Here is a 19,830-nt window from a genome sequence, read left to right as displayed (position 1 = left end):
GTGTGTGGGCACTTGTCTGAGTGTGTATGTCAGAGTGTGTGAGTGTGACAGTGTGTGAGCATGTCAGGGAGTATGTATGACAGTGTGTGAGCATAAGTGCATGAGGGTGTGTATGTCAGTGTGTAGGCATGTGTGAGTGTAAATGTCAGTGAGTGTGTATGCGTGTGTGAAGGTGAATGCATGGGTGTGAATGAATGTATGTCCATGAGTGTGTATGTGTGTGAATGTGAGTGCCTGCGTGTGTGTCTCAGTGTATATGTGTGTGTGACTGCATGAGTGTGCATGCATGTCAGTGTGAGTGCATATGTGTGTGTTGGTGTGTATGCAAGTATGAATGTGAGTGTTATGAATGTGAGTGTATGTCTGTGTGTATGCATGTGTGAGTGCATGAGTCTATGTGTGCCAAGCACTTGTGAATGTGAGTGCATTAATATGTGGGCATGTCAGTGTGTGCATGCATGTGAGTTGAGTGCATGTGTGTGAGTGTGCAAGTGTGTGTGAGTATATGTCAGTGTGTGTGTAGGAACGTGAGTACATGAGCGTGTGAGCACATGAGTGTATGTCAGTGAGTGTATGTATGTGAAAGCATGAGTGTGTGAGTATGTCAGTGTGTGTGGGCATGTATGTGAGTGCACAAGTGAGTGTATGTGAGTGTGCATGCATATGGACATGTGAATGTATGTGTTAGTCCATAAGTGTATGTCAGTGAGTGTGTGTGGGCATGTGTGGAAGTGTTTGCAAATACATGGGTATGTTTATATATCAGAAGCTCAGGCCCATGAAGGGCCTGGTGTCTTCTGAGTTTGTGTAGAGGACGTCCTGGCTGGCTGTGAAGTCTTCAAGGAGATCCCTTGGCTTGGACCAGTGCAGCCCTGTAATCGTTCAGCAGCTGGCTCTGGGCACCCTGCAAAGTGTTTCTGTGGCTAGTCTGACAAGTCCTTTGCTGTAAGGACCCATCTTCCTACGTGCACAGCATAGCTTGTCCCTAAAGTCTGAAGCCAAGGTTTCCTCCTGGGGCCTCAGCTGACAATCCTGGGCGGGAGCTCCCCTCAGCTGCCCCCTCCCAGTTGGGGTGCTCAGCCCACAGGGAGGAGAAGGGGGGGTTGGCTTTTTATCAGTCTGCAGCTTTCCTTTAAGTCACCAAGCGCTTCCAACATTCAAAGCAGCGTGCCTGCCACACATAAAAGAGATTCTAATCACTACACCTAATTAGAGGAAAGAGTACATTGTGGAGAAAAAAATTAAGCAGCGTAAATATAATAAAAGGCAGTAATTAACGGTCCCACAAGACGGATGCTGTGTTGACATCTGAAGGATGTAGAGAGGGGATGGAAAGGATCCACTTCCCCATCAAAAAGAGCTGTGGCTGCCCTGGTGGGAATCGGTGTGAAGTGAGAGCCCCAGGTACGGGGCTGGATTTACTCCATGTATAAATCTACAGCAAAGAACCAGCTCAGATCCTCCCAGGGTGAGTCACAAAATGATATCCTGGGGGTTACAAGAGTCTGACTCCTAAATTTCCTTCTTGGATTTAGTGCAGCTGATTTCACTTTATGGTGGTGTTTGTCATTTTTTTAATACAAGCTGTGAAACACCCTTCCTTCTAAATCACAGATCAGCCCTACAGCCTTACCTGCCTGCTAGAGGAAGAAAGCTGAAGATTGCTGAAATGCGTCATGTTAAGACACCCCCAGATCTCCCCTTGAGTAGAGTGCAAAACCCATTCAGCCAGGATTCCAGGTCTGGAGGCTGCTCTAGTGGGGTGCAGAATGATCCTAATCTGACACCTTCAAGGAGAGGGCAAGGAGGCCTTGGCTTCTCTGGTGTTGCCAGGATAGGGCCTGCTTGGGTGTGGTCTGGGACACAGGTATAGGAACTATAGAGTGAGAGGCTTTGCAGGTAGGATGCACAGTCTCCAGCATTGCCCACAGCTGCCTGGCCTGCTTGCTTGTAAATGAAACACATGAATACACACACACACACACAGCCTCCAGCACTGCTCACAGCTGCCCGGCCTGCTTGCTTGTATATGAAACATATACACACACATACACACACACACACGCACATACACACACACACACACACACACACAGCCTCCAGCACTGCTCACTGCAGTCCAGCCTGCTCGCTCGTATATGAAACATACATACACACACAGAAGTGCACACACACACACATGCACACACACATTCACACAGACATACACACCGCTAGCCTCTAGCACTGCCCACTGCTGCCCAGCCTGCTTGTTTGTATATGAAACATATACATACACATACACAGATGTGCACACACACACACACAGCCTCCAGCACGGGGCCATTCAGTACCTTCCTTGCACTCCAGGGCCACACGGGACTCCAGGTTGTCCATCTGCATCTGCAGCCGCTTCAGCGTGAGGTCACTTTCGCGGGACTTGCGTTTATAGGCGATGAGCACGGCCACGATGAAGATGATGAGGAGGCCGCCAGCCACCGCGATGCTGACGATGGCAGGCAGGCTGAGCGGGCTGTCCGGGGCGATGTACACCATCCCCGGGGAGTACTCCATGCCACCGACACGGGCCTGGGGGCACACCGGGCAAGAGGGAGCTGGGTGTGGGGACACAGCAGCTTTGGCAACAGTCCCATGTCACCCAGGAACTGGTGACCAGGGCAGGATGAGGGAAAGGAGACCAATCACTGGTGTCAAAATAGACAAGAGGACATGGGGGGCTGGGAGCAGGGACAGACACAGCTTAACAGAGCTCACCAGCAACTGGAAAAACCTCACCTCCTCTTATTCAGGAGCGAGTTTTGTCATCTTCATAAGAAAACAGCACACAACTGGGACCTAAACACAGTCTGCCACCAATGACTAGATCCCCTAAGAATTATGCCCATTCTAAGGGTGGACAACGGAAGCACAGAACATGATATTAAGATATTACAGACTTCCGTGGGCCAGCAACGGCCTTCTCCTTGAAGGCTTTCTTGTTTGTTGCAGATGATTTAGCAACTATTTAATGCTGTTTTGCATTTTCCTTATTGTTGCACCAGCCAGCATGGAAAGAATGACAATACAGAAAAGAGAAGCTCAAAAGGGGACATGAAGAAAGAACTTGGGGTGGGGGGTAGCTAGAGGAAAAGTTATTTGTGGGCCAGAATCTCCTCTTGGAAAGCCCTGGTGGCCTGAGACAGAGCTGGGCCGCTCACATCCACATCCCTAGTGCCCACTCCATCCGGGATGGGGTTCTCCCAGTCTCACCATCACTTTGTGCCTGCCGATGAGGTTGGGGGACTCGCAGAGCAGCTGGACATCTGATACGGTCACGGTGCATGGCTTCTCCCCAACCAGCACAGTGTAGTTCAGCTTCACATTGCCCCCAGCCACGGGCGGGATCAGGTTCTTGCCCTGTACAGATAGGAAAGCCCCAGTTCCCATGGCAGAGTGAGGACCACAGCTACCAGCTGGCTCTCACATCCTCCCACCTGGAGGTCCTATCCTGCTGGTGAAGAAGCCACCTTTGGTAATAAGTGCAAAAAGTATTCGTGGCACGACTACTACCATTGCCTCTTCCTCCCAGTGAGTAATCAGTTATCAAAGTACTCCTTTCAGCTTATGCCAAATGCAGCCTCAGAATCCTTCTCGATGCAGAGTTGGAGTCAGTCACTACCGATTGATTCAAGTTGTCATGAGCTTTAATTAACTTGTGACCCATGTTCCAAAGGAGGCCCTATGCTGCGGTTCGCACAAGGCTTCCTCAGAGGAAGCAGTGAGCCTGACCTACCAGTACTTGGACTTTCAGGACAATAAAAGCTTGAGAGTCAAATAGCCAAGGTGCATCTGCCTTCCCTGGATAGAACCGGCCCATAAAGAGAGTTTTCTTCCTAGTACAAACTCAGAGAGAACATTTATCACACTCTGGGCTACACTGCAACCTCTGCAAGAGATGCCGGTTGAAAAAAGTGACTGGAGTCTACGACTTGAACATCCCCTTCCATGCAGCAGCCCCTCCTTTCCCCACCCCCACCTCCTACCACCCTCACTCCACCTTTAGGATGATGGGCGTGCCAGGCTTGAGCTCCAGGATTCCTGAGGGACCAAAGGCCTCAAACACTGGGTTGGGATAGTAGGTGAAGTTGGTCTTGTTGAGGATGAGCAGAGACTGGACGTTGTCCAGGATGAAGCCAAACTCCTCAGGCCTCTCTGTCAGGTCTGACTGATGGTCAGGACCCAAAGCAAGGGCGGGCGCCTGGCAGGTCATCTCAGTAGCGTTCAGAACCTCACAGATCTGTGGGAGGAGCCACAGGGCAGAGCCTATGCAATATCTCCACATACCCACAGCCCCAGTGCATGTACCAGGCCTCCCTGGATGTCATCGGATAGCATGGGGTTGACAAGAGGATTAGAGATGAGTCAGGACCACACAATTGGGCCCTCAAGGAATAGGCTCTATAGCTTGCACCCAGCTCCGGTTTTGCCTGTAGTGGGTGTGGCAATGGCTAGGGTTGGAAGAATGAAAGAGTAAAGGTGTAAAACCCCGGGAACCCCAAAAGTAATTGCTCCTCCATGCCTGTACCCTAAGAAGTAAAAATACCCTTATGTCTTCTCCCCCATCCCACTATCCAAGTATTCAAGGGTGTCACAGGCTATGGGTTATCAGTGTATGGGCAGGAAGTCACCTCAGTACTTGGGAAGACCCACACGTTCGTGTAGGTAACCTCCATGAACCCCATCAACCCTGCACTCACATTGATGTGCTCCTTCCCTCCATGCTTGGCACGGATCTGGGGGTTCTGTATGAGGTCCAGGTGGGTCCCCCATACGGCGATGGGTGTGTTTCCACTGAGCAGGAAGAAAGAAGGAGGCGTGTAAATCATAAGTTCAGGAAGAGCAATGGCACACTACAATGATGACTGACTGAGCTACAACAATAAGGACAGTGACAACCAGGCAGCAGGGTAATGTTCATGGGGACAAGGATGACAAGCTGACTGCATAGTAATGAGGACGAGCATCTTGGCAGCCAAGGGGAGGACAGTAATGACCAGATGTCTGTGGCCATCCTTTGCTGAGTTTGTTTGGAGCATGGACCCCTGTGGAGGCCCAGTCAACAGCACAGCCCCCTTAGCTCTCCAAGACCTTTTGATTTGTGCCAGCTGCTTCTCTGCAACCCCTTGGTGTCTCTTCCTCCATCCTTCCCCTGGTCTTGCCAATCTTGGGACTTTTTAAACATTAGCTTTGGCCTCATGAAAGCCTCACTCCAGATTGTACCCACCACATCCTCCAGGGGCTGAGCACAGTCTGCTCCCCCAGGGCAATCATTTTACAAGTTTCCATGTTGGAGGCTTTGATCAGGCTGAGATCTGGGAAAGGCAGAGGGTCCATGAATGCAAATGTGAATGCAAGTGAGAAATGCTCTGGGACTCGGGTCTCCTGCACCCTGGGGTGGCACAGGACCACTGACAGGGAGGACACAGGACTGCTGACAGGGAGGGCTTATGAGCTTCATCTTGTGTCGCTTTTCAAAAGAAACCTGGACATCAGTGCCCATCCTTAGGGCAGCTGAGAAGTGGACATAAAGTGGTGGGCAGTACTGTAGTGGACTGTGTCCTCTGGGGAGCTACTCAAAGAAAAATGAGAAATAACCTGATCCCCAATCAAAGGAGCATCTTCGAGAAGAATCCTGCTATCTAAAACAGGCTTTAGCAAGTTAATTAGCTATAAGTTGATGAGTAAAGAATCCTTGACACACACACCCACATTCATTTCCACCCATCTATCCATCTGCCTGTCTTCATATTGCCAGTTGCTTCCCCCTCTCTCCTTGCTCGCAGGCGCACACACACACACACAAACACACACGTGTGTGCACACACAGAGGAAGATTCCTTTGAAACTCAGAGAGGCTCCTGCACACATGACAGTGCTGTAAATGACCTTACGGTGTGTAGCCATCTTCCCAGTCCTCTCAATCACCAATTCAACAGACATTTATCAAACGCCCACCATCACTGTTCACAAGTAACCCAGGCGGCTCGTAAGAGCAGAGCCTCACCCCATCCTCAGACTTGATTAACTTAAAGAAAAGCCCTGGAGCTGGCTGGCAGACCCAGAACATGTCTGTCTCCATCCTCCCTCCTAGTGGGAGCATGATGCAGGAATGGCAGCTGAGTGCCAGCAAGGGTGACACCTCTATTTCTATGAGGATGACACAAAGAAGAACTGAATTATACCAGGCTGTGAATTTCACAGAGAGTTGCAAAGTTTGCTGACCAAGTCACAAAGGGCTGCATCAACTTCCTGGGGCCAAATCCTGGTATGGCTTTCTACAGACGACCTTCCCCTCTGTGCCTTCTGGTCTTCATCTGCCTTAAGGTCATGGCTAAAGCTCAGAAGGTTTGGGCCTTATAGAGTAACTGCTGAGGACGGCCAAATCTCATCTCAGCAGGCAAAGGCTGTCTTTCTTTTGGGCTTAAGGCAGGGGGTGGCAAGCTCTTTCTGTAAAGGACCAGATAGTAAATATTGTAGGCTTTACAGGCCATATGGTCCCTGTCGCAGTTACTCAACTCTGCTGTTATAGTGAGAAAGCAGCTATAGACAATACATGTATGAATGAGCATGGCCGTGCGCCAATAAAACTTTATTTACAAAAGCAGGTGGCTAGCCAGATTCAGCCCACAGACTGGAGTTTGCCGATCTCTGGATTAAAAAAAGATTGTTCCCTGGACTGGACACATTCCTGCTCTCTGCCTCAGCCTGGGGAGACCACTTCTACATGTACTTCCTGCTCACTCCCCCAGCCCCACACCCCTGAGAACTGAAGCAGACAGTGAGAGGCCTGGACCCAGCAGGGGCAGGGGGAGGGGGCTGAGCCAGGCACTGCCCTGTGCATGTGCATCTCACTTCAGTCTCTCAGCTGCCTATGCGAGAGTGGACAGATGAGGGACTCTGGCCCTAGGGAGGTGAGATAACTGTTAAGGTCACCGGGCTGGTAAGCAGTGGAGCTGGGCTGAGACCCTTCCCACGCTGCCCCTATTACAGTGATTCCCCAGTGAGCTCTGTGAGCCTTGCATGGGGTGCCCTCTGTAGCATCTTCTCATTCCCATGTGCTATCCAGGGCCTGGAAAGGCAGACTCATGCCATGTGCCTACCCCTTCTCCTCTGATGGGAGACATACCACTCCAGGGACCCTAGAGATCCTGGGATTTCAAAATCCCTGGATGAATCGCTGAATAGGCAGAGGCCCAGGAAGAATACCAATTTGCTCAAGGTAAATGAAGGTCCCCAAGTCCCTGCCCCAGGGCCTTTCTATACCAACATTCCAATGCCTGGTCCCTTCCCTCTGAGACAGGTGTTCAGTGCATCTGGCTGGGCACTGGGAAAAAGCAGGGAACAAGACCTAAACTCTACCCCTGAGGAGGTTGCAGCAGAGGGGAGGAGAAATGTAAGCAGGCAGCCAGGAGCAGAGAGGATGGGTATCTGGATGGGGCCTCCAGGCTCAGGACACAGCTTCCCCCACGTAAGCTGACTACAAGGAGTAGTCAGGCCTGATCTAACTCCTTCTTCCACACCCCTCAGCCTGAAGGTGGGACCAGGATTAGCACCTATGTCTACCAGAAGTGAGAAGAGTAGCCTGGCACCCCCAGCAGTCACTGCAGCATGAGGACATGGCCTCTAGCACAGTGCCTGTCCCAGAACTGGGGAAGGTGGGTTCTTGCTATTATAGGAGCTTGGCCTCCAGGCTGGGTTTGGCACAGAGTTGCTCTCAGTGGAAGGAGGGAGCCACAGTAGGAAGGTCTGATTTGGGGGTATTTGGAACCAATTCCAGTTTATCAGTTCCCCAAGTAGAACTGGGCCCCCAGAACTCTCCTTGGCTTTCGAGAGTCAGGGAAGGGAAACAGAGATGCAGGAGCATTAAGGTCTACTTGGGCCAGCTCCTACCTGACGATGCTCCATTCTGGTTCAATCCGCACGATGGTGGGGTCTTCCACATACTGAAAGACCAGGTCCTGGTGGATCTTGGCCCTGTCCACCTGCACCGACACCTTCATCTCTAGCACCTCATCTGAGGATGTGGTGTTGCAGACAATGTAGGATGGAGATCGCCTGGAGGGCAGGAAGACACAGCATTGGGTGCCTGGTGTTAAGGAGGATAGAGGTCCTGAGTTTGGGCCCTCCCACACTGCTCCCTGCATGTCAGGGTGCTCAGAGGCCATGGGTGGGTGCTCTCAGATAGAAAGCTGGAGATCCAGTGACAAAGACTCTCTCCTTGGCCAAACTTTAGACAGGTTCCTCTGAGCCCTCTTTTCAACCAGGCCTCATCCCTGGCCTGTCTTTGGCCTGTCTAGGCTCGTTTTTTAGCAAGAATCTGGCTAAGTCTGTTTGGGGAGAATCCTCCCATACTTGATATCTGATCACCCTGGCCTGCCTTCAGCAAGAATCATGTTAAATTGGTTTAGCAGGAGTCTACCTACCTTGATGTTTCCTCTTAGTGATTTTTCATTCACTGAGCCCCTTATACTGCTCATTGGCTATAAACCCCCTGCTGTCTTTGTAGTATTTGGAGTTGAGCCCCATCTGTTTCCCCTGTTGCAGTAGTCTTGACATCAATTGCAATCGTCCTAAGTCTTTCTCGTCATTTTAACAAGTGTCAGAATAATTGTTTCTTTAACACTACTGATGCCAGGCCTGGCCAGGTCTGACTTGGGAATTGTCACAACCCTCAGCATAGCTCTCTCAGGGAAAATCCTCTCTCTAGAGAATCTTAGGCCAGCTGAAGGAACATCTCCAGCCACTTTGCCTAGTGTCCTTCACTGAATGCACCTCCTGCCTTGCTCTTACCCTCTAGGCTCCAGTTCACGGCAGGTGTGCCCTTCTGGGACTGCACAGTGGGACCAGGGTCACCTGGCCTTGTAGGCTCAACCTCAGACACTGGGTTGCTGTGCCTATCATCTCTGAGAAGGTCCAACTGGCTCTGCAGCTCCCAGAGTGGATCTGACCCTGGTGAATGGGCTTTAGTTGTAGATTCCAAATTGCATTCTGGGGTACCCTAGGGTTCTGCAGAGTGGGTGCTATGGGGTCACCAGGGTTAACTGATGGGCCATGAAGCATATGGGGCCCATCCAGGGAAGGGAGGGCAGACAGGTCTCCAGACTGAGCCCAAATTCTCTCCCAAAGAGCATATCCACTTTGTTAGGCAGGAGGAGTACTTCCAAGCCATAAGGTGATTGAAACCACCTTTGCAAAAATTATGGCAGTGAGGAAAGTCTGACATAGAAAAATTATCACAGTGCAAGTCTGACCTAATGGACCCTATCTTGCTTTTCACCTCCAAGCTACCCTTGTCCATTCCTGGGCGCAGACCAAGCTAACTATAGGAGGAATTTAGTTTATAGTTTAACTTTGTAACAAAGATGATAACAGCCTTTTCCTTAAACAAACCCTGGGGTTTTCCTTAAACAAACCCAGGCTCTTTCCCTGGGGACCAGAGAGCCCACCTTTGAAAAACTAACAAATTAGCCACAAGATCAAAAATGATGACACAGGAGGCACATAAGCAACCAGAGGCCACAAGAATCCAGATGTTCCCAATTGCTCCTATGGATAACATCACTGTTGTAAAACCTCAGATCACTGTTGGAGATACTTTTCAGATCCTGAATTCTGATTGACAAGCTGGTACCACCCAGACCAGTAATGTGGCTCAACTAGTTCTGCGATCCCACCCATGAACTGAAGACAGCAAGAAAATCCTGGTTCAACTTTATACAATTTCATCTCCAACTCAACAAATCAGCATTCCCCACTCCCTAACCCCCTGCCTGCCAAATTATCTTTTAAAAAATCCTAGTCTCCAAATTTCCAGGGAGGCTGATTTGAATCATGCAACTCCCATCTCCCATTTAGCTGGCTCTGTATTGACTAAATTCTTTCTCTATTGCAATAACGCTGTCTCAGGAAATTGGCTCTATCTGTGCAGCTGGCAAGAAGAAACTGCCAGGCGGTTACACCCTCCCAGCTCTCTGCAATAAAAACAAAACTACCCTGAAGTGATTTACCTGTCTAACCTTTCCCCCTCTGGTGCTGCAGAAAGGGGCCCTGTGAGTTACCTGTGGAAGAGACAGGGCTGCTTCCCGAACATCACCACCACATTGCTTCCGGCATTCAGGTTGGTGCCTGTGATGGTCACTTGGGTCCCCCCGGACATGGGCCCCCGGCTGGGCTTCAGATCTGAGAGAGTCAGTGTCTGTGTAGAAAGAATGTGGCCTGAGACACAACTGGGAAGGGGTGGAGGAGGCTTCTGGGCAGGCATGAGGCAGCACCCCACTCCCCCAAGCAGCTTTCTGGAATCTTTGGTAATAGTCTCCCAGAGAACCAGGACAGTTTTCTTAGGCTTGTATGGATAGGTAATGTTCCAGACCCTGAGAGTTTGCATACCTACCTTAGTACTAATAATACTAATAGTTGCCATGTACTTATTTTTAAGTGTCAGATTGTATGTCTTCATAATTATACATATATATAATTATATAATATAATATGTATATGTATACATATTATATGTATATACCTATACACATACATATATAATTTAATCACCAATCAATTCTATAAAGTAGGCATTATTATTTTACAGAAGAGATTTAGAGACGTTAACTTAGTTTTCTAAGGTCACAGAGCTAAAAAAATGGCATAACTGAGATCTGACCCCAGAGCTCCAGTTCTCAACCCCTTTCCAACCTACAGCTCTGTTCTTGGGTGGTAAACTGTCTCTCCCACAGGTCTCTACAAAGAGCTGCCCAAAGCACCTAGTGGCAGAGCAATGGGAAGTGAGAGCCCCAGGGAAACTCAGAGAGAGAAGCAGAAAAGAGTCAGTTGCTTTCAAGGGCTGCCCCCAGCCCTCTGCCAGAATGGGACCAGTGAGAGGTCCGGGTTGGGGGCAGGGCAGAAAAAAGCTCTTGACAGCTGGGGATTTGGAGTTGCAGTTTGTTCTTTCATTAGCATTTTAATGGAAAAACTTTCCTCAGTCCCAGGTGAGAAGTCTGTATCTGCATTTAAATGAAGATTTCTCTCTCCCTTCCCCAGCTACCTCCTCCTTAAAGAATTCAGCACCAAAAGTCAACCCTCCCAGTTCCTCGGAGCAGGCTGACAACCTCCCCTTGGAGAAGCTTTGATAGGGAAGCTCCAGAGCTTCCCTATCACCTGGCACATGCGCCTCCAGGTCCAGGATCAGGGCACACAGGTGGGGAGACACACAGACCACAGTTCCTGACCTGCCTCACCAGGTCCCAGCACCCTGTCTCTGGATCCCAGGTCTAGCATCCCTGTAACATGAGCCAAGCCAAGGAATAGCTTGTCATTTTGGCTCAACTGGAGACCAGGAAGAGGGTTGGGTGAGGCTGCGGAAAGAGCCCTCCTTTCTCAGCTCTGCCTGGATCTCGCTGTGTGACTCTGGACAAGACATTTCACCTCTCTCGTCAACAAAATCAAGGGGCTGAGCCAAAAAGTGGTGATCTCCAAGGCTCCTGGGAGTTTTCTTGTTCTGTAACTTGCAGTACCTCTTCAAATGGTACTTGTGCCCCACCTTAAAGGAACCCCACCAACATTTCCCAGAGAGGAAAGGAGAGAGAGAGAAAGAAAGAGAGAGAGAGACAGAGACAGAGACAGAGAGAGAGAGAGAGAAAGATTGTACACACAGGCTTCGATGCAGGGATGGTCCTAGAGAGACAGAGTTGAACTCAGGGAAGTTAAAATAGATGGGGATTGGTGCTCCCTGGCAGCCTGTGGGTGAGGGTTCTTAAAAGCGGTGGAAGTCAGTAATTCCTGCAGGTGTTGCTGGGGCACTATCAAGGGGCTCACTGGTGGGGACAGGATGTTATGGATACATGTTTTAGAGTTGTGAGAAGCTATTAATTATTCAAGCCATGCTTCATAAATATTTCATGGTGAGTTTGCACGGGAAATCAAATTCTGCATTATTTGCCACCTCCTTCACTTGGAATGGAGGTGGAGGGAAGGGGGAAAGCATTCACTGCATGGAGACCTTTAGGAACAGCTAGTGACAGCCCAGAGTGCTAATCTGGGGCCCCTTGGCCTTGGCATTTGGTTTTTGGTGAATAAACCCACACATTGGAGTCTGGCCTGATTGTCGGAGAGGACAAGTCTTCCCTCTAGCCTTGGTACTAAAAAACATCTCTCCAACATGCCCCAAGTCCTGGGGAAAGAGTTTCCTGGCTGTCTCAGAACTCCAGAGGAGCTAGGGACTTCTGTGTAGGGCCCAAAGAGTACACCTGTAAGCTTCCTGGTAGACGAGAAGGTCATGAGGGCTCGGAGACTCTGGAAAGTGTGATAGACGGGGTTCTGTCCCTTCTCAACCCCTGCGGAGACTCATGGGGACCTCCGTCCCTCACTCCCACCTGGAATCCCTAGAAACTCTGTGCGAGGAATGGGGGTGGGCCTCAATGACGCAACCCTTAAATGCAAGGGGCCAGAGAAAGAGACCAAGGTCTCTAGCACTATTTCTCCTCCCTAAAAGTCTTCCCAAGTGAACATGTGGCACCAGAACCATTCCTCAAAGATGTCCCTTAAGTAGAAAAATAACACAAATCTTTCAGCTGCAGGGACCCACCAGACCAATGCATATTTGCCTGAGGCAACCTCTGTCATCTGCTCTGACCTGCCTCTGCTTCAGCCTCTCCTCCTCACCACCCACCCTCTTCCCTCTCCCTCCTGTTCCCATCTTTTGGTGTACTACCTTGTCAGACCTTATGCTGGGAACAGCCTCCCACCACTTCAGATCCACATGGAAAATTATATTCTATTTGTATTATACAAATCCCATCTTTCCCTCCAGCTTCTTCTAGGAAGCCTCCCTTAATACCCTAAATTCAATCACACCCCTCTGCAGGGTAGGAACAATCACACAGGCAAGACTGGGCCCTTCCTGAGGGCAGATGGGACTTTCCAATGTGTAGCACACAGGCTCATTATAAGAACAAAAGCAGAGAGCTGAGTGCATTGGCACACGGGAGCCACACAGGAAACGCCCTTTCTCCTAGGTCAGGGGGCCTCAGCTCAGCTTGCATCTCAGAATTACCCAGGATCTGTAGCATTGGATTTAATTAGTCCTGGCAGGAGGCAGGGAGAGGTCCAGGGCATTTTGTTTAATGCCCGTCCCGCCCCAGGAGACTCTCCTGTGTTGGGAGGTTTACTGCTGCCTATGCACTGTGGGGCTCCCAAAGAAAGGAGGGTCCTGGGCTGATCTTTGATGGAGCCTCAGCAGTGGGGGCCTGGCTGGAAATGCAGAGCAGAGGCAGAGAGTCTTAAAGGAAGCATCAGCTTAATGAGGCAGAGGTGAATTTCGCCCTGTCCACTGTGTCCTCCAGGGTCCCTGCCAAGGAACCCTGCTCTGGGCAGGTGGCTGGCCAAGGCAAGTAGCTCCCAAGACAGATTGGTTTGATAAGAGGAGCAGGGCGCAAAGAGGACCCCCTGAGTGGTGTGATGCAGGCAGATGTCTGGAGTCCCAAGAAGTGGGGTGGGGCGCAGGGCCTGTGGGTATCCACAGCTCAGGCCTGTGCATTCACAGACCGAGGACAGGGTCCTGAGCACAGCTTTGACGAATAAGGGGGATATGGCTCGTGCAACCAGGAGAAGGAGACAGAGAAGGCAAGGTGGCAGACAATGCAAAGGCTGGCAACATAGGATTGAACGGGGAAGCAGATAGAGGAGCCTGGACAATGTCTTACAGGGAGGGGGAGCCTTGGCTCTTCTCAAGGTGGAAGCTGACATGATGGTAGACGGATTACAACAGAGAAAAGCAAGGGAAGGATTTAAGGAGGCCATTGTTATGGCAAAGAGAATGGGAAAAGGAAGACTCCAGGACATGGTGATGGATTGATGTCAGGAATGAAGGGATGCTGAGCCACAGCCCAGCAGGATTGCAGGCCTAGGGGATGGACCACTGATGGGAATGGGCAAGAGAGGAGGAAGCACTGTTTATGGGAGCTGACAGCCTGGGTGGGCCACAAGGAGATGATGGCTGGACAGCCAGGTGGTGGTGGCCTTGATTGAGCCACAGGAGTGAGGGGCCTGACTGGGGATGCAGGGCAGAGGCAGCTAAGGTTCAAAAGAAGCATCAGCTTAATAAGTTGGAGGTGGCTCTAGCCCTGTCCACTTTATCATTCAGGATCACTGCCAAGAACCTCAGGATGGAAAGCTGCTCTGGGCAGTGGCTGGCCAAGGAAGTCCAGTGCTTGCTTTGGCCATGCAGCAGTTTCCTCCCATTTTACTTTGGCTGCCAGGAAATTTCAAAGCCAGATTTCTTGCCCAATTTTAGGAAATACCTGGCGAACGTCATCCCTCCTCTTTCCATCTCTCTCTCTCTCTCTCTCTCTCCCCCTCTGTCTCTATGTCTATATCATATACTACATACATACACACACACACACACACACACACATATATGCATACTTTATATACAAATATATATACATTTCTCATTAGTTGTCTTAATGTCTACTGGGTTCCCCTTGGAAATTCTGTCATATGTTTTCAGGAGAAGGTGGCAGGTTCAAATCCTAAACAGATAAGGAAAATGACTCTTCCATGAACCCCATTATATGTGCATGTTATTCTCATTTTATGAATTCCCATGTGCATTCAGTGACAGCCAACTGCATCCAGGGGGTGTTTGGCCCTCAGAGAGCAGAGGTGGAGCAGATGCAGCTGCAGTCCCAGTCATGGTGCCGCACTACACTCATGTTTCTCTAAGGTTTGGCCCTGACCACATTCAAGTCTGTGTCAAGTACTTGAGCTCAGTTGCTTTCACCTCCCCTTCTAGACTGTGGGCCTCCTGAGGGAGATGCTGTGTTGGAACTTATTCCTCATCCTAACCCCCACAGACAGAACCATCAAGTCATAAAATCCAACTCAATTAAACAAGCACTCATTAAATAATCTAGTGAGAGGCATTGTGTAAGGCGATCAATGGCTGTCAGTTGAAGAAGGAAGGAGGAGGGAGGAAGATGAGATAAGGAGGAAGGGAGGAAGGAAGGAAGCAAAGAAAGGAGGAAGAAAGGAAGGGAGGGAGAAAGGGATCAAGGAAGGAAGGAAGGGAGAGAACAAGGAAGGAGAGAGAGAGGGAGGCAAGGGGGGAAAAGGAGGAAAGAGGGAGAGAGAGAGGAAAGAGAATGAATGCCAAATTCCCTATGACATATTTCAGGGCATTTGATGGCCAGGTATAAAATCCATCACTTCAGGCTTCCAGCTTCCAAAAGCAGCTCAGAATCATGAGGAAATTATACCACTACAGCTGTCATTAATCTGAGAAGTTTAGTTTTTAAAATGATGGGTGTGAGCGGCAGGGAGTATGTTCATGTCTCCACCATCGCCATAATCACAAGGCTGAGAGATTCCAAAAGCCTCTGTCCCATAGAACTACTTGTCAGCCAGCCTTTGATGAGAGGTTCCAGGCAGGAAGGAATTTGAGGACTGGGAAGAGATCCTCAGAGAGGCCATGGAATGGGGAAAGGGGTGGTAGGGTGAGAGAGGTGGGGGCAATGGTGTGGGTAGAGGGAAATGCATTGGGTATGCAGGTGAGTGGTGGGCAGGGGTTAATGAGGTCATGAAATAGGGATAATGGTGAGTGGGTGCTATGGTTTGAATGCATCTTCCAAAGTCATGTCTTGAAAGTTTAATCCCCAATTAAACAGTGTTGAGATGTTGGACTTTTAAGAGGTGATTAGTTCACAAGGGCTCTGCCCTCATGAATGGATTAATGTTACTATCACAGGAATATGCTTATTATGAAAGAGGGGGTTTGTTATGAAAGGGAGTTCCACCCTCTCTGCTCTTGCTCTCTTGCATGTAGTCTCCTGACTTTTCACTTTCTGCCATGAGGTGATGCAGTAAGAAGGCACTTGCCAGATGCAGCCCCTAGATCTTGGACTTCTCAGCCTCCAGAATAAGGAATCAAATAAATGACTCATCTCTACCAATTACCCAGTCTCAGACATTCTTCTATAGCAGCAGTAAACAGACTAAGGCATTGGGGTGAGGGAGAAGTGTGAGGGCGATAGGATGGCACAATGGGCCATGAGTGTGCAGGGACAGGCCAGAAAACGGAAGCAATGGTGGCAACCACAGAAATAATAAAACAAATGATACTAGAAGTCATAAATACATTGATGTAATTTTCCACAAGATCATGGGGTTGATACTATTATTATCCTCATTTTATAAATGAAGAAACTGAGGCAAAAACAAAATGTTGAGCAATTTGCCCATGTTCACCCAGTTAGTAAGTGGAAGAGCCAGGGATCAAAGCCCAGGAGTTGCCTTGTGAAGTCCAAGCTCTTGCCTGCCTACCGTGCCACACTGCCATGTACCCATGTGGGGACTCTGGGTCCTGAGAGCTAAAGCATCTTACTTGAAACCACACAGCCAGGCACAGCAAAGTCTGGATTTGAATCCAGGTCTTCCAGACTTCAAAGGCTGTGTTCTCACTCACTAACAGACAGGATTCTCATGAACTGAGGGAGGTTGCAGGGCAGGCCCTTGCCCTGCGTTTGCCCACAGAGCTCTAGAGGGGCCCATCAATCATGGTAATGAGCTCTGTGGCCTTTACCCAGCCAGATCACTGCTGGTCAAGACTCACCATGAAGTAATAGAGCTGCGAGGACCGGGCCATGAATTCAGGCCGACACACAGCCACGCAGATCTCCACGAAGCCTGCGTGCTGGCTGGGCTTGGCCTCCCCCATCTCACACACGATCCTGCAGGGAGGATAGAAGAAATTCCATGGGTCACAGGACTTCCAGCCAAGACCCTGCACCCCACAGCACCTACCCAGGTCCCTTTCTCCACAGTAGGATCTCAGAGATGGCCAGGTAGGGGAGGAAGGAGAACATATCCTAATTCCTCCTAGCAGGGTCTTCTCCTTAATCGTCAGGCAGTGAGGAAACTTGACCTATGGGATCTCCTTTGAGCGAGCCTGGAAGAGGGTCCCTTTGTTATGACTCTAGATGTTCAATGTCTAATTCATGATTATCTACTCAGTTGTCAACTAGACTGGCGGGCATGTTCTAGCCAAAACCCTTGGGGAATAGGACTGGCAGAGTCCAGAGAGGCAAAGTGACTTACCCAAGGGCTGCAGGAAGTCAAACCAGAACTTGGAGCGACCTAAGGTTTTCTGGTCCCCACCTGGGAGCTTTCTGCTCCCAATGATTGGGCTGCCTCAGTGAAGTGCTTTTGCTTCCCAGTCAGCCCCAGGTTCCAGGCCGGGTGAGGGGATAATTGAGTGAGTATGTATATGTGTGTGTGTATGCGTGTGTGAACTTTTTCCTTTCTAAAAATTTTTATTGCTTTGATTACAAAATTTGTTTATACCTTTTTAAAAATAATCCAACAGTCAAACAGTACAGAGTATGGCAGTAAAAAGTGAGTGCCTCATTCTTCTTAAAACTTAAAACTATATATATACTTAAAACTTAAGTGTGTGTGTATATATATATATATATCTTTGCAGGCATGATATATAAATATATATGTGTATATATATCTATGTATATGTATTTTACAAATGAAGAAACTGGGGCAAAGGAAAGTTAGGCAACTTGCCCAATAGATATCTTTGCATACACATACACACATATGTATATTTATATTTGTATTTCATATGCAGGCACACATAAGCATAAATGTGTTTTTACATATATATACAATTACACTTGTAAACATACATACGTAAGGAAAGATATATGTGTTTTTTAAAATAAAAGCAAAACATAACATCTCCACTGCTATCAACACTTCCGTTTTTGCTCAGCACAATAGCGTGGACCTTCCTTCCCATCTCTACAGACACAGCTTGACATTTTTCTTTTCAGCAGCCTCACAGTGCCTCCTCTGATGACTGCACTATCACTTACACAACCATCTTCCTATTGATGAACGTTTAGTTGTCCTGATTTTTCTGCTGCTCCAAATTATTCTGCAAAATGAACCAACTGACACACACATCCTTAGGCACTGTATAGTAGGATAGATTTCTAAGGAAGGAAACTGTTGGGTCAGTTTGCGTATTTAATATTTGGTAGGTAGAGCCAAATAATGTTCCAAGAAGTCTAGACTATGCACTTCTATCGATGGTCTGCTCTTTCGCCAACACCAGATATGAACAATCCAATGGCGGGGGAGGGGGGGAATCTCACTTTAATTTTAATTTTAATTTCACAAATTATGAGTGAGGTTTTATATTTTTTCACATGGGTGTGTTTTTAAAATCTCATATGGCCTTTCCTTTGACTTTTCTGGTAAAGCCGTCTTTCTTGCTGATAGATTGTCTGAATTAGGAGTATTAACTTTTGTCTGTTATAAATATTGCAATGATTTTCTCCTTGCTTGTCATCTTTCAACTGTGGTTCCAATGTCTTTTGCCACACTAAAGTTTAAAAGCACCTGTGTGGTTAAGTTGGTTGTTCTTTTACTTTGTGGCTTCTATGTTTTATGTTTCTCTTAGAAACAACTTTTGAGTAAGGTTCCAGAACAAGTAATACCTTGCTATCCAGATCACATAATTAATGCATGTTTGGTGTTTAAAAAAAATAGAAAGTACGTGAAAGCACTTGTCATACTTACATACCCCCCAGTTGCACCATTGAGAATGTAATTTTCCATAAGACCATGGGGTAGATGCCATTATTATCCTCATTTTATAAACGAAGAAACTGAGGCAAATAAAATGTTGAGCAACTTGCTTACATTCACCCAGTTAGTAAGTGGCAGAGACAGGGCTCCAGTCCCAGGAATCTCCTTGTAAAGTCCAAGTTCTTGCCTATGTACCATGCCACACTGCCTTGCACCCACGTGAAATATCCAATGTTAACGTTTAAGACTGTAGCCAGTCTTAATTTTCTTTTACAAAACTGATTCGAAACTCTGTATTATGCTTGTAACCTGTGTTCCAAGAACCTGTGTTCTCACTTAATATACTTTGAGTATATGCCTGGTCATGATTCTTCTATAATATCAGATTTAATGGCTGTGTAGTTTTCTTTCCTGTGCTTATACAATAATTTACTGAATTGATGAATTCCCTGTTTTTACACATGTAAATCACTTCTGAGTTTTTACTATTATAAATAAGGCTGGCCGGGCGCGGTGGCTCAAGCCTGTAATCCCAGCACTTTGGGAGGCCGAGACGGGCGGATCACGAGGTCAGGAGATCGAGACCATCCTGGCTAATACGGCGAAACCCCGTCTCTACTAAAAAATACAAAAAACTAGCCGGGCGACGAGGCGGGCGCCTGTAGTCCCAGCTACTCGGGAGGCTGAGACAGGAGAATGGCGTGAACCCGGGAGGCGGAGCTTGCAGTGAGCTGAGAGCCGGCCACTGCACTCCAGCCTGGGCGGCAGAGCAAGACTCCGTCTCAAAAAAAAAAAAAAAAAAAAAAAAAATAAGGCTGAAATAAGCATTCTTGAAAATAAATAGTTGTGTATTCTGGTTATTTAGAGAAAGTTCTAGAAGTGTGATGGCCAGGCTAAAGGCCTTTGACCCACATTTCCAAATCTCCTTCCAGAAAGTTTGTCCCAATTTCCCCTTGCACCATGAGTGAAGGAGTCAGCTACTTCTCACACCTCTCCTGCACTGGGCATTAACTTTCACAAACCACTCCCTAGTGTTTTAATTTGCATTTCATTGATTACTACTGGCGTTAAACATTTATTTTTCGTATGACTTTTGGTTCTTTTTTAATCTCATAAATTGTACGTTCATGCTCTTTGATCATTTTGTGATCTTTGCCTTTTATTTATAAAAGCTCTTTATATATAAAGAAAAAGTAT

General features: G+C 48.2%; 1 protein-coding gene across 2 annotated transcripts in view; it reads right to left on the bottom strand.

Moving 5' to 3' along the window:
• The window catches only part of PLXNA4 (plexin A4), a 526,156-nt gene that overhangs the window by 52,993 nt on the left and 453,333 nt on the right, over positions 1-19,830 (bottom strand). For both annotated transcript variants that reach the window (XM_033192850.1, XM_033192851.1), the window contains 7 exons: positions 16,643-16,760; positions 10,098-10,234; positions 7,930-8,094; positions 4,737-4,830; positions 4,037-4,276; positions 3,250-3,396; positions 2,334-2,568 (listed from right to left, as the gene is read on the bottom strand). In XM_033192850.1, coding sequence (XP_033048741.1) covers positions 2,334-2,568; positions 3,250-3,396; positions 4,037-4,276; positions 4,737-4,830; positions 7,930-8,094; positions 10,098-10,234; positions 16,643-16,760 — 1,136 coding nt within the window. The remainder of the gene's footprint in view (positions 1-2,333; positions 2,569-3,249; positions 3,397-4,036; positions 4,277-4,736; positions 4,831-7,929; positions 8,095-10,097; positions 10,235-16,642; positions 16,761-19,830) is intronic.

The sequence above is a fragment of the Trachypithecus francoisi genome, unplaced genomic scaffold, assembly GCF_009764315.1.
Source record: "Trachypithecus francoisi isolate TF-2019V2 unplaced genomic scaffold, Tfra_2.0 Lachesis_group4, whole genome shotgun sequence".
Lineage (NCBI taxonomy): Eukaryota > Metazoa > Chordata > Mammalia > Primates > Cercopithecidae > Trachypithecus > Trachypithecus francoisi.
Note: the sequence above shows the minus strand (reverse complement) of the source record. Positions and strands in the feature narration are given on the sequence as shown.